Source organism: Triticum urartu, chromosome 7 (genome assembly GCF_003073215.2).
Source record: "Triticum urartu cultivar G1812 chromosome 7, Tu2.1, whole genome shotgun sequence".
Classification (NCBI taxonomy): Eukaryota; Viridiplantae; Streptophyta; class Magnoliopsida; order Poales; family Poaceae; genus Triticum; species Triticum urartu.
In genome coordinates this window covers 660,571,056-660,586,779 of record NC_053028.1, presented here as the reverse complement: position 1 = coordinate 660,586,779, position 15,724 = coordinate 660,571,056, and the positions used below count along the sequence as shown (strand labels likewise).

General features: G+C 47.5%; 1 protein-coding gene across 1 annotated transcript in view; it reads left to right on the top strand.

The window, feature by feature from the left end:
* Positions 1-339: 339 nt before the first annotated feature.
* LOC125519326 (anthocyanin 3'-O-beta-glucosyltransferase-like) overlaps positions 340-15,724 on the top strand; it is a 49,792-nt gene continuing 34,407 nt past the window's right edge. Inside the window, exons 1-2 of the mRNA XM_048684169.1 lie at positions 340-519; positions 1,015-1,461. Of these exons, the coding sequence (XP_048540126.1) occupies positions 340-519; positions 1,015-1,461 (627 nt within the window). The remainder of the gene's footprint in view (positions 520-1,014; positions 1,462-15,724) is intronic.

The following is a 15,724-nucleotide window of genomic DNA, read 5'->3' as shown; positions in this document are numbered from 1 at the left end:
GGCGTTGGGTTGCACGGGGGACATCAGAGCATCTCCACTCATTTGCCCCTAGAGGAGGCATTTTTTTAGCCAATTGGGGAGCTGCCCGTGAAAATTTTGGCCGGGGGGGGATGGGAAAATTTTTCCACTCGTTGCGCCCTCCAGGAGCTGGTCTTCGGCGACGACGAAGAGGAGGTTGGTCGCAAGCGCGGCGGCATAGACGGGGGCCAGGGCCGCTTGAGGTGGGCGACGGCATCGCGGAGCTCAGCGTGCTTGCGCATCTCGTAGAGCTGGTGCTCACGCGCGAGGCGGGCCTTGAGGAGCTGCTTCGCGAGGTCCCCGCGGCGGAGGGGGTGGCCGATGGGGGAGGGGAGTGAGAGGAAGGGGAGGCTGAGGCGGGCCTTGAGGAGCCGCTTCGCGAGGTCCCCGCGGCGGAGGGGGCGGCCGGCGGTGGAGGGGAATGAGAGGAAGGGGAGGCCAAGGCAGACCTTGAGGAGCTGCTTCGCGAGGTCCCCGCGGCGGAGAGGGCGGCCGGCGGGGGTGGGGAGTGAGAGGAAGGGGAGGCCGAGGCGGGCCTTGGGGAGTTGCTTCGTGAGGTCCCCTTAGCGGAAGGGGTGGCCGGTGGTGGAGGGAAGTGAGAGGAAGGGGAGGCCGAGGCGGACCTTGAGGAGCTGCTTCGTGAGGTCCCCGCGACGGATGGGGCGGCCGGCGGGGGAGGGGAGTGAGAGAAAGGGGAGGCCGAGGAGGTGAGAGGAGAGCGGCAACGGCAGCGCCGACGGCAGAAGGCGCGGCGAGGGCGGGTGCCAGGGCGGCTTGGTGGAGGGCGGCTAGTCGGTGCAGGGCGTCCAGGATTGCTGGAGAGTAGGGAGGCAGTGCAGAGGCTGGCGTGCTTCGAGTGGATGCGTGGGGTAGGTGGAAAGAGAGGAGAGAGAGGGAAAAGGTGGCTGACTGTGAGCCAATTGCATGTGAAAAATAGCGCCGGTTTCCCCAGCCTGCCTGCCATGGGAGCTGCTACCATGAGCATGAGCAGTGTAGCAGCACCCCACCTGCCTGCCATGGGAGCCGTTCGAGCGGTTCCTGGCCGACTGCCACGCCGACGTCAACGCCGTGGTCTCCTATGGCTTCTACTACTGGTCCGTGGACGTCGCGGCTGCGTACGGCGTCCCACGTCTCATGTTCCTTGGTATGAGTATGTTCGCCCAGTCCTGCGCCCAGTCTGCGTTGTCACAAGAGCATAGTCGCAACCCACACTACGACGACGATCCCGATGCTGTGGTGTCGCTGTCGGGTCTACCGCACCGCGTGGAGATGAGGCGGAGCCAGATGATGAAGGAGCCGCACTTCCTGGCCTTCTTCAGGAGCATCTACGTTGCAGGTCGGAGGAGCTACGGCGAGCTGTTCAACAGCTTCGAGGAGCTAGAGCAGGACAACGTCGAGCACTACCGCATGACGCTCCGCCGCCGCGCGTGGCTCGTCGGGCCGGTCGCTATTAAACATAGGATTTGTGGGAACTGGCTCAACCCTCTAGGGGTGGCCTATCACATATATTTATAAGGTTACACAATATACAGTTTACACAGTTGGGCTACGTTACAAAGTCTAACACCCTCCCTCAATCTCAACTCACTCATGATGCATCTAGGAGGTTGAGATTGCGCCTACAGACCTCGAACATGGGAGAAGGTAGAGGCTTGGTGAAGATGTCGGCAAGTTGATCCTTCGAGGAGATAAACTTGATCTGTAGTAGCTTTTGTGCAACACGTTCCCTCACAAAATGATAGTCAATCTCAATGTGTTTGGTTCATGCATGGAACACCGGGTTTGTCGAAAGAAACGTAGCACCGATGTTGTCACACCAAAGAACCGGAGGATGTGACTGGGAGATTCCTAGCTCTCGAAGCAAAGACTCAATCTAGATAAGCTCAGCAGTCGCATTGGCAACGGCTTTGTACTCGGCTTCTGTGCTGCTGCAAGAAACAATGGCTTGCTTGCGTGCACTCCAGGCAATCAAATTAGGACCCAAAAAATATAGCATATCCCCTCGTGGATCGACTATCATCCGGACACCCAGCCCAATCGGCATCTGAGAATGCAGATAGAACAGCAGAGGAACTAGGTCGCAGATGAAGACCATAGGAGACAGTGAGGCGCACATAACGAAGAATGCGCTTCACAGCAGACCAGTGCACATCAGTAGGGGCATGAAGATACTGACACACCCTGTTAACCGCAAAGGAAAGATCTGGACGTGTGATAGTCAGATACTGCAAGCCACCAACAATACTCCGATACTCCGTAGCATCCGTAGGAGACATAATAGTACCAGCAGTAGCCGAGAGCTTATCAGTAGAGGACATGGGCGTGGGGGATGGCTTACACTTGAGCATACAAGCACAGCGCAAGAGGTCAAGGGAGTACTTCTTCTGGGTGAGAGCTAAGCTGCCACGAGACTGATGTGCAACTTCAATGCCCAGGAAGAAGTGTAGCTGTCCCAAATCTTTTACCGCAAAATCTCTGCCAAGTGCAGTCACAAGAGCATCAGCAGCCGTTGCAGAGGAGCTGACCAGAATAATGTCATCCACGTACACAAGCAAATACACAGTCACACTGGGGCGCTGAAATAAGAACAGCGATCTATCAGCTGTCGACGGAACGAAGCCATGAGTATGAAGAGCCGAAGCAAGGCGAGCATGCCAGGCACGAGGCTCCTGTTTCAGTCCATATAGAGCCTTTGTTAGATGACATAGATGATGAGGCCGAGCGTGATCAACAAACCCTGGTGGCTGTCGCATGTAAACCTCCTCTTCAAGCAGCCCATGGAGAAAAGCATTCTGCACATCAAGCTGTCGAAGAGACCAACCACGAGAGATTGCAAGAGACAGGAGTAGCTGAATAGTAGTAGGCTTAACAACCGGGCTGAATGTATCCTCGTAGTCTAGACCCTGACACTGTTTAAACCCTCTAGCCACGAGACGCGCCTTGTAGCGCTCAATAGATCCGTCCGCATGTCTCTTGACTTTGAAAACCCACTTTGAATCAATGATGTTGACGTGAGGTGGAGGGGGAACTAGTGTCCATGTCTCATTATGCATAAGAGCGTGGTGCTCTTGCTCCATAGCAGCCCGCCAGTGAGGAATACTCATAGCGGCCTCATAGTTGCATGGTTCATCATTGGGATCTGCAACAGAATGAGCAAGATGTTGGGGAACGTAGTAATTCCAAAAAATTTCCTACGCACACGCAATATCATGGTGATGCATACCAACGAGAGGGAAGAGTGTTGTCTATGTACCCTCGTAGACCGGAAGCGGAAGCCTTAGCACAACGCGGTTGATGTAGTCGTACGTCTTCACGGCCCGACTGATCAAGCACCGAAACTATGGCACCTCCGAGTTCTAGCACACGTTCATCTCGATGACGATCCCCGGACTCCGATCCAGCAAAGTGTCGGGGATGAGTTCCGTCAGCACGACGGCGTGGTGACGATCTTGATGTTCTACCGTCGCAGGGCTTCGCCTAAGCACCGCTACAATATTATCGAGGATTATGGTGGAGGGGGGCACCGCACACGGCTAAGAGATCAATGATCAATTGTTGTGTCTATGGGGTGCCCCCTGACCCCGTATATAAAGGAGTGGAGGAGGGGGCCGGCCAAGGAGGGTGGCGCGCCCTAAGGGGGAGTCCAACTCCCACAGGGAGTAGGACTCCCTTTTTTCCTATTAGGAGTAGGAGAGGCAAGGAAGTGGAAGGAGGGAGGAAGGAAAGGGGGGGCCGGCCCCCCTCCCAATCCGGATTGGGCTTGGGGGGGCGCCCCCTCTCTTGCTCCTTTCCCCTCCTTTCCACTAAGGCCCAATAAGGCCCATATACCTCCCGGGGGGTTCCTATAACCTCCCGGTGATCCGGTATTGTCCCAATCTCACCCGGAACCTTTCCTGTGTCCAAATATAGTCGTCCAATATATCGATCTTTATGTCTTGACCATTTCGAGACTCCTCGTCAAGTCCGTGATCACATCCGGGACTCCGAACAACCTTCGGTACATCAATATATAAACTCATAATGAAACTGTCATCGTAACGTTAAGCGTGCGGACCCTACGGGTTCGAGAACAATGTAGACATGACCGAGACACGTCTCCGGTTAATAACCAATAGCGGAACCTGGATGCTCATATTGGCTCCTACATATTCTACGAAGATCTTTATCGGTCAGACCGCATAACAATATACGTTTGTTCCCTTTTTCATCGGTATGTTACTTGCCCGAGATTTGATCGTCGGTATCTCAATACCTAGTTCAATCTCGTTACCGGCAAGTCTCTTTACTTGTTCTATAATACATCATCTTGCAACTAACTTATTAGTTGCATTGCTTGCAAGGCTTAAGTGATGTGCATTACCGAGAGGGCCCAGAGATACCTCTCCGACAATCGGAGTGACAAATCCTAATCTCGAAATACCCCAACCCAACATGTACCTTTGGAGACACCTGTAGAGCACCTTTATAATCACCCAGTGACATTGTGACGTTTGGTAGCACACAAAGTGTTCCTCCAGTAAACGGGAGTTGCATAATCTCATAGTCATAGGAACATGTACAAGTCATGAAGAAAGCAATAGCAACATACTAAACGATCGGGTGCTAAGCTAATGGAATGGGTCATGTCAATTGCATCATTCTCCTAATGATGTGATCTCATTAATCAAATGACAACTCATGTCTATGGTTAGGAAACATAACCATCTTCGATTAACGAGCTAGTCAAGTAGAGGCATACTAGTGACACTTTGTTTGTTTATGTATTCACACAAGTATTATGTTTCCGGTTAATACAATTCTAGCATGAATAATAAACATTTATCATGATATAAGGAAATAAATAATAACTTTATTATTGCCTCTAGGGCATATTTCCTTCAGTCTCCCACTTGCACTAGAGTCAATAATCTAGATTACACAGTAATGATTCTAACACCCATGGAGCCTTGGTGCTGATCATGTTTTGCTCGTGGAAGAGGCTTAGTCAATAGGTCTGCTACATTCAGATCCGTATGTATCTTGCAAATCTCTATGTCTCCCACCTGGACTAGATCCCGGATGGAATTGAAGTGTCTCTTCATGTGCTTGGTTCTCTTGTGAAATCTGGATTCCTTTGCCAAGGCAATTGCACCAGTATTGTCACAAAAGATTTTCATTGGACCCGATGCACTAGGTATGACACCTAGATCGGATATGAACTCCTTCATCCAGACTCCTTCGTTTGCTGCTTCCGAAGCAGCTATGTACTCCGCTTCACATGTAGATCCCGCCACGACGCTTTGTTTAGAACTGCACCAACTGACAGCTCCACCGTTTAATGTAAATACGTATCCGGTTTGCGATTTAGAATCGTGTGTATCAGTGTCAAAGCTTGTATCAACGTAACCATTTACGATGAGCTCTTTGTCACCTCCATATACGAGAAACATATCCTTAGTCCTTTTCAGGTATTTCAGGATGTTCTTGACCGCTGTCCAGTGATCCACTCCTGGATTACTTTGGTACCTCCCTGCTAGATTTATAGCAAGGCACACATCAGGTCTGGTACACAACATTGCATACATGATAGTGAAGGAAATATGCCCTAGAGGCAATAATAAAGTAATTATTTATTTCCTTATTTCATGATAAATGTTTATTATTCATGCTAGAATTGTATTAACCGGAAACATAATACATGTGTGAATACATAGACAAACAGAGTGTCACTAGTATGCCTCTACTTGACTAGCTCGTTAATCAAAGATGGTTATGTTTCCTAACCATAGACAAAGAGTTGTTGTTTGATTAACGAGGTCACATCATTAGTTGAATGATCTGATTGACATGACCCATTCCATTAGCTTAGCACCCGATCGTTTAGTATGTTGCTATTGCTTTCTTCATGACTTATACATGTTCCTATGACTATGAGATTATGCAACTCCCGTTTGCCGGAGGAACACTTTGGGTGCTACCAAACGTCACAACGTAACTGGGTGATTATAAAGGAGCATTACAGGTGTCTCCAAAGGTAGATGTTGGGTTGGCATATTTCGAAATTAGGATTTGTCACTCCGATTGTTGGAGAGGTATCTCTGGACCCTCTCGGTAATGCACATCACATAAGCCTTGCAAGCATTGCAACTAATGAGTTAGTTGCGAGATGATGTATTACGGAACGAGTAAAGAGACTTGCCGGTAACGAGATTGAACTAGGTATTGGGTACCGACGATCGAATCTCGGGCAAGTAACATACCGATGACAAAGGGAAGAACGTATGTTGTTATGCGGTCTGACCGATAAAGATCTTCGTAGAATATGTAGGAGCCAATATGGGCATCCAGGTCCCGCTATTGGTTATTGACCGGAGACGTGTCTCGGTCATGTCTACATTGTTCTCGAACCGTAGGGTCCGCACGCTTAAGGTTTCGATGACAGTTATATTATGAGTTTATGAGTTTTGATGTACCGAAGGAGTTCGGAGTCCCGGATGAGATCGGGGACATGACGAGGAGTCTCGAAATGGTCGAGACGTAAAAATTGATATATTGGACGACTATATTCGGACATCGGAAAGGTTCCGAGTGATCCGAGTATTTTTCGGAGTACCGGAGAGTTACGGGAATTCGCCGGGGAGTATATGGGCCTTATTGGGCTTTAGGGGAAAGAGATAGGAGAGGTTGGGCGCCCCCCCAAGGCCTAGTCCGAATTGGACTAGGGGGAAGGGCTGCGCCCCCTCCTTCCTTCTCTCCTCTTTTCCCTTGCCTTGACTCCTACTCCTAATACATGGAAGGACTCCTAGTTGGACTAGGAAAGGGGGAATCCTACTCCCGGTGGGAGTAGGACTCCCCTAGGGCGCGCCATAGAGAGGGCCGGCCCTCCCCTCCTCCACTCCTTTATATACGGGGGCAGGGGGCACCCCATAGACACACAAGTTGATCCTCGTGATCGTTCCTTAGCCGTGTGCGGTGCCCCCCTCCACCATATTCCACCTCGGGCATATTGTTGCAGTGCTTAGGCGAAGCCCTGCGACGGTAGAACATCAAGATCGTCACCACGCCGTCGTGCTGACGGAACTCATCCCCGAAGCTTTGCTGGATCGGAGCCCGGGGATCGTCATCGAGCTGTACGTGTGCTAAGAACTCGGAGGTGCCGGAGTAACGGTGCTTGGATCGGTCGGATCGGGAAGACGTACGACTACTTCCTCTACGTTGTGTCAATGCTTCCGTTGTTGATCTACAATGGTACGTAGATCATACTCTCCCCTCTCGTTGCTATGCATCACCATGATCTTGCGTGTGCGTAGGAAATTTTTTGAAATTACTACGTTACCCAACAGATAGAGCCTATGGCTGAAGCATAGGGAACATCTTTCATTTTCTCTCTATCTTCTGCAGTGGTCGGGCATTGAGTCTTACTCAACTTTACACCTTGTAACACAGGAAAGAATCCTTTCTTTGATTGATCCATTTTGAACTTCTTCAAAACTTTGTCAAGGTATGTGCTTTGTGAAAGTCCAATTAAGCGTCTTGATCTATCTCTATAGATCTTAATGCCCAATATGTAAGCAGCTTCACCAAGGTCTTTCATTGAAAAACTCTTATTCAAGTATCCCTTTATGCTATCCAGAAATTCTATATCATTTCCGATTAGTAATATGTCATCCACATATAATATCAGAAATGCTACAGAGCTCCCACTCACTTTCTTGTAAATACAGGCTTCTCCAAAAGTCTGTATAAAACCAAATGCTTTAATCACACTATCAAAGCATTTATTCCAACTCCGAGATGCTTGCACCAGTCCATAAATGGATCATTGGAGCTTGCACACTTTGTTAGCTCCCTTTGGATCGACAAAACCTTCCGGTTGCATCATATACAACTCTTCTTCCAGAAATCCATTTAGGAATGCAGTTTTGACATCCATCTGCCAAATTTCATAATCATAAAATGCGGCAATTGCTAACATGATTCAGACAGACTTAAGCATCGCTACGGGTGAGAAGGTCTCATCATAGTCAATCCCTTGAACTTGTCGAAAACCTTTTGCAACAAGTCGAGCTTTGTAGACAGTAACATTACCGTCAGTGTCAGTCTTCTTCTTGAAGATCCATTTATTCTCAATTGCTTGCCGATCATAGGTCAAGTCAACCAAAGTCCACACTTTGTTCTCATACATGGATCCCATCTCAGATTTCATGGCTTCAAGCCATTTTGCAGAATCTAGGCTCACCATCGCTTCTTCATAGTTTGTAGGTTCATCATGATCTAGTAGCATGACTTCTAGAAAAGGATTATCGTACCACTCTGGTGCGGATCCTACTCTAGTTGATCTACGAGGTTCAGTAGTAACTTGTTCTGAAGTTTCATGATCATCATCATTAGCTTCCTCACTAATTGGTGTAGGTGTCACAGAAACCGGTTTCTGTGATGTACTACTTTCCAATAAGGGAGTAGGTACAGTTACCTCATCAAGTTCTACTTTCCTCCCACTCACTTCTTTCGAGAGAAACTCCTTCTCCAGAAAGGATCCATTCTGAGCAACAAATGTCTTGCCTTCGGATCTGTGATAGAAGGTGTACCCAACAGTCTCCTTTGGGTATCCTATGAAGACACATTTCTCTGATTTGGGTTCGAGCTTATCAGGTTGAAGCTTTTTCACATAAGCATCACAACCCCATACTTTCAGAAACGACAACTTTGGTTTCTTGCCAAACCATAGTTCATAAGGTGTCGTCTCAACGGATTTTGATGGTGCCCTATTTAACGTGAATGCGGCCGTCTCTAAAGCATAACCCCAAAACGATAGCGGTAAATCTGTAAGAGACATCATAGATCGCACCATATCAAGTAAAGTACGATTACGACGTTCGGACACACCATTACGCTGTGGTGTTCCGGGTGGCGTGAGTTGCGAAACTATTCCGCATTGTTTCAAATGTAAACCAAACTCGTAACTCAAATATTCTCCTCCATGATCAGATCGTAGAAACTTTATTTTCTTGTTACGATGATTTTCAACTTCACTCTGAAATTCTTTGAACTTTTCAAATGTTGCAGACTTATGTTTCATTAAGTAGATATACCCATATCTGCTTAAATCATCTGTGAAGGTGAGAAAATAACGATATCCGCCACGAGCTTCAACATTCATTGGACCACATACATCTGTATGTATGATTTCCAACAAATCTGTTGCTCTCTCCATAGTACCGGAGAACGGCATTTTAGTCATCTTGCCCATGAGGCACGGTTCGCAAGTACCAAGTGATTCATAATCAAGTGGTTCCAAATGTCCACCAGTATGGAGTTTCTTCATGCGCTTTACACTGATATGACCTAAACGGCAGTGCCACAAATAAGTTGCACTATCATTATCAACTCTGCATCTTTTGGCTTCAACATTATGAATATGTGTATTACTATTATCGAGATTCATCAAAAATAGACCACTCTTCAAGGGTGCATGACCATAAAAGATATTACTCATATAAATAGAACAACCATTATTCTCTGATTTAAATGAATAACCGTCTCGCATCAAACAAGATCCAGATATAATGTTCATGCTCAACGCTGGCACCAAATAACAATTATTTAGGTCTAATACTAATCCCGATGGTAGATGTAGAGGTAGCGTGCCGACCGCGATCACATCGACTTTGGAACCATTTCCCACGCGCATCGTCACCTCGTCCTTCGCAAGTGTTCGCTTAATCCGTAGTCCCTGTTTCGAGTTGCAAATATTAGCAACAGAACCAGTATCAAATACCCAGGTGCTACTGCGAGCTCTAGTAAGGTGCACATCAATAACATGTATATCACATATACCTTTGTTCACCTTGCCATCCTTCTTATCCGCCAAATACTTGGGGCAGTTCCGCTTCCAGTGACCAGTCTGCTTGCAGTAGAAGCACTCAGTTTCAGGCTTAGGTCCAGACTTGGGTTTCTTCTCCTGAGCAGCAACTTGCTTGCTGTTCTTCTTGAAGTTCCCCTTCTTCTTCCCCTTGCCCTTTTTCTTGAAACTAGTGGTCTTGTTGACCATCAACACTTGATGCTCCTTCTTGATTTCTACCTCTGCAACTTTTAGCATTGCGAAGAGCTCGGGAATTGTCTTATTCATCCCTTGCATATTATAGTTCATCACGAAGCTCTTGTAGCTAGGTGGAAGTGATTGGAGAATTCTGTCAATGACGCAATCATCCGGAAGATTAACTCCCAGTTGAATTAAGTGATTATTATACCCAGACATTTTGAGTATATGCTCACTGACAGAACTGTTCTCCTCCATCTTGCACCTATAGAACTTATTGGAGACTTCATATCTCTCAATCCGGGCATTTGCTTGAAATATTAACTTCAACTCCTGGAACATCTCATATGCTTCATGACGTTCAAAACGTCGTTGAAGTCCCGATTCTAAGCCGTAAAGCATGGCACACTGAACTATTGAGTAGTCATCAGCTTTGCTCTGCCAGACGTTCATAACATCTGGTGTTGCTCCAACAGCAGGCCTGGCACCCAGCGGTGCTTCCAGGACGTAATTCTTCTGTGCAACAATGAGGATAATCCTCAAGTTACGGACCCAGTCCGTATAATTGCTACCATCATCTTTCAACTTTGCTTTCTCAAGGAACGCATTAAAATTTAACGGAACAACAACACGGGCCATCTATCTACAATCAAACACAAACAAGCAAGATACTATCAGGTACTAAGTTCATGATAAATTTAAGTTCAATTAATCGTATTACTTAAGAACTCCCACTTAGAAAGACATCCCTCTAATCTTCTAAGTGATCACGTGACCCAAATCAACTAAACCATAACCAATCATCACGTGAAATGGAGTAGTTTTCAATGGTGAACATCACTATGTTGATCATATCTACTATATGATTCATGCTCGACCTTTCGGTCTCAGTGTTCCGAGGCCATATCTGCATATGCTAGGCTCGTCAAGTTTAACCTGAGTATTCTGTGTGAGCAAAACTGGCTTGCACCCGTTGTAGATGGACGTAGAGCTTATCACACCCGATCATCACGTGGTGTCTGGGCACGACGAACTTTGGCAATGGTGCATACTCAGGGAGAACACTTTTATCTTGAAATTTAGTGAGAGACCATCTTATAATGCTACCGTCAATGAAATCAAGATAAGATGCATAAAAGATAAACATCACATGCAATCAATATAAGTGATATGATATGGCCATCATCATCTTGTGCTTGTGATCTCCATCTCTGAAGCATCGTCATGATCACCATCGTCACCGGCGCGACACCTTGGTCTCCATCATAGCATCGTTGTCGTCTCGCCAATCTTATGCTTCCACGACTATCGCTACCGTTTAGTGATAAAGTAAAGCATTACAACGCGATTGCATTGCATACAATAAAGCGAAAACCATATGGCTCCTGCCAGTTGCCGATAACTCGGTCATGATCATCTCATACAATAAAATTTAGCATCATGTCTTGACCATATCACATCACAACATGCCCTGCAAAAACAACTTAGATGTCCTCTACTTTGTTGTTGCAAGTTTTACGTGGCTGCTACGGGCTTAGCAAGAACCGTTCTTACCTACGCATCAAAACCACAACGATAGTTTGTCAAGTTGGTGCTATTTTAACCTTCGCAAGGACCGGGCGTAGCCACACTCGGTTCAACTAAAGTTGGAGAAACTGACACCCGCCAGCCACCTGTGTGCAAAGCACGTCGGTAGAACCAGTCTCGCGTAAGCGTACACGTAATGTCGGTCCGGGATGCTTCATCCAACAATACCGCCGAACCAAAGTAGGACATGCTGGTAAGCAGTATGACTTATATCGCCCACAACTCACTTGTGTTCTACTCATGCATAACATCAACACATAAAACCTAGGCTCGGATGCCACTATTGGGGAACGTAGTAATTTCAAAAAAATTCCTACGCACACGCAAGATCATGGTGATGCATAGCAATGAGAGGGAAGAGTGTTGTCTACGTACCCTCGTAGACCGGAAGCAGAAGCGTTAGCACAACCTCACCCGGAACCTTTCCGGTGTCCAAATATAGTTGTCCAATATATCGATCTTTATGTCTCGACCATTTCGAGACTCCTCGTCAAGTCCGTGATCACATCCGGGACTCCAAACAAGCTTCGGTACATCAAAATATATAAACTCGTAATGAAACTGTCATCGTAACGTTAAGCGTGCGGACCCTACGGGTTCGAGAACAATGTCGACATGACCGAGACACCTCTCTGGTCAATAACCAATAGGGGAACCTGGATGCTCATATTGGCTCCTACATATTCTACGAAGATCTTTATCGGTCAGACCGCATAACAACATACGTTTGTTCCCTTTGTCATCGGTATGTTACTTGCCCGAGATTCGATCGTCGGTATCTCAATACCTAGTTCAATCTCGTTACCGTCAAGTCTCTTTACTCGTTCTATAATACATCATCTTGCAACTAACTTATTAGTTGCATTGCTTGCAAGGCTTAAGTGATGTGCATTACCGAGAGGGCCCAGAGATACCTCTCCAACAATCAGAGTGGCAAATCCTAACCTCGAAATACGGCAACCCAACATGTACCTTTGGAGACACCTATAGAGCACCTTTATAATCACCCAGTTATGTTGTGACGTTTGGTAGCACACAAAGTGTTCCTCCGGTAAACAGGAGTTGCATAATCTCATAGTCATAGGAACATGTATAAGTCATGAAGAAAGCAATAGCAACATACTAAATGATCGGGTGCTAAGCTAATGGAATGGGTCATGTCAATCACATCATTCTCCTAATGATGTGATCTCGTTAATCAAATGACAACTCATGTCTATGGTTAGGAAACATAACCATCTTCGATTAACGAGCTAGTCAAGTAGAGGCATACTAGTGACACTTTGTTTGTTTATGTATTCACACAAGTATTATGTTTCCGGTTAATACAACTCTAGCATGAATAGTAAACATTTATCATGATATAAGGAAATAAATAATAACTTTATTATTGCCTCTAGGGCATATTTCCTTCACAAGACAAGCAGCCAAATATGTGATAGTACCATCATGACGCTACTTGGGTTGAACAATACCGCTGCGGCTGCGAGTATGCGGTCGTTGCGGTGCAACGGAAACAGGAGCCGGCGACGCCAATACTGGAGACGACGGCAGGTCGGGCGACGGGGGCCTAGATGAGGACCCAGGCGAGAGCTCAGGCTGTTGGAAATATGCCCTAGAGGCAATAATAAAATGGTTATTATTATATTTCTTTGTTCATGATAATTGTCTATTGTTCATGCTATAATTGTGTTATCCGGAAATCGTAATACATGTGTGAATACATAGACCACAACACGTCCCTAGTGAGCCTCTAGTTGACTAGCTCATTGATCAAAAGATAGTCATGGTTTCCTGATTATGGACATTGGATGTCATTGATAACGGGATCACATCATTAGGAGAATGATGTGATGGACAAGACCCAATCCTAAGCATAGCTCAAAGATCGTGTAATTCGTTTGCTATAGCTTTTCCGAATGTCAAGTATCATTTCCTTAGACCATGAGATTGTGAAACTCCCGGATACCGTAGGAGTGCTTTGGGTGTGCCAAACGTCACAACGTAACTGGGTGACTATAAAGGTACACTACAGGTATCACCGAAAGTGTCTGTTGGGTTGGCACGAATCGAGACTGGGATTTGTCACTCCGTCTGACGGAGAGGTATCTCTAGGCCCACTCGGTAATGCATCATCATAATGAGCTCAATGTGACCAAGTGGTTGATCACGGGATCATGCATTACGGTACGAGTAAAGTGACTTGCCGGTAACGAGATTGAACGAGGTATTGGGATATCGACGATCGAGTCTCGGGCAAGTAACGTACCGATTGACAAAGGGAATTGTATATGGATTGATTGAATCCTTGATGAGGGAGTCCTGGATTAGGGGGTGTCCGGATGGCCGGACTATACCTGCAGCCGGACTCCTGGACTATGAAGATACAAGATTGAAGACTTCGTCCCGTGTCCGGAAGGGACTTTCCTTGGCGTGGAAGGCAAGCTTGGCGATACGGATATGTAGATCTCCTCCCATTGTAACCGAATTTGTGTAACCCTAACCCTCTCCGATGTCTATATAAACCGGAGGATTTTAGTCCGTAGGACAACATACAGAACAACAATCATACCATAGGCTAGCTTCTAGGGTTTAGCCTCTCCGATCTCGTGGTAGATCTACTCTTGTACTACCCATATCATCAATATTAATCAAGCAGGACGTAGGGTTTTACCTCCATCAAGAGGGCCCGAACCTGGGTAAAACTTCGTGTCCCCTGCCTCCTGTTACCATCTGGCCTAGACGCATAGTTCGGGACCCCCTACCCGAGATCCGCCGGTTTTGACACCGACATTGGTGCTTTCATTGAGAGTTCCTCTATGTCATCGCCGTCAGGCTCGATGGCTCCTATGATCACCAATAACGATGTAGTCCAGGGTGAGACCTTCCTCCCCGGACAGATGTTCGTCTTCGGCGGCTTTGCACTGCAGGCCAATTCACTTGGCCATCTGGAGCAGATCGAAAGCTATGCCCCTGGCCGTCAGGTCAGATTTCGAAGTTTAAACTACACGGCTGACATCCGCGGGGACTTGATCTTCGACGGATTCGAGCCACTGCCGAGCGCGTCGCACTGTCTCGACGAGCATGATCTAGCTCTGCTGCCGAACAGTGCCCTGGAGGCCGCACCTGCATCGGCTTCGACCCTTAATTCGGAGCCAACTGCGCCAATCGAGGATGGGCGGTTGGACGCCGCCTCGGGGGCTGCGATCCCAATGGCGATTGTGCCAAACACCAGCCCCGCACTCCGCGAGACTCGTGACTCCAAGGAGCCGGACTCCTCTCCGGACTCCGAACCCTCCACGCCCCTGCCGATCGAATCCGATTGGGCGCCGATCATGAAGTTTACTGCCGCGGACATCTTTCAGCACTCGCCCTTTGGCGATATTATAAAATCACTAAAGTCTCTCTCTTTATAAGGAGAGCCCTGGCCGGACTACGGTCAGCGAGATTGGGATACGGACGATGAAGAAATTCAAAGCCCACCCACCACCCACTTTGTAGCCACTGTCGACGATTTAACTGACATGCACGACTTCGACTCCGAAGACATCGACGGTATGGACGCCGATGAAGGAGATGATGAAGAACCAGCGCCTATTGGGCCCTGGAACGCCACCTCGTCATATGACGTATACATGGTGGACGCACCAAAAGATGACGACGAGGAGCAGAAGGACGCACCAAAGGCTTGTTCCCTCGAAAAGCAGTCAAAGCGGCGACGCAAGCGCCGCCCCAAATCCCGCCTCGACAGAAATAGCGATCACACAGACCCAACGTTGGAGCAGGGCGAACCGCTGCCGGACAACGGCAATCCGTATAATCAAACCGAACAAACAAATCCTATCAAGGATAATGGTCCAGACGACATAACACCGGACAGACACCCGGAGCAGCAGACTGCCCGTAAAAGGCTTGTTGCCACCGCGAGGAGTTTGAAAAAGCAGAAGCAAAGGCTCAAGGCTGCGCAAGACACACTCCACATCCGATGGAGTAAAATACTCAACACAGCAGCGGTGTACGGTGACAATCGCCCCTCCAAGAGCTACCCAAAGTGGAAGCTGCTACCTGAATTCGATGAGGAGGCCTCAGACCCCCCACAAC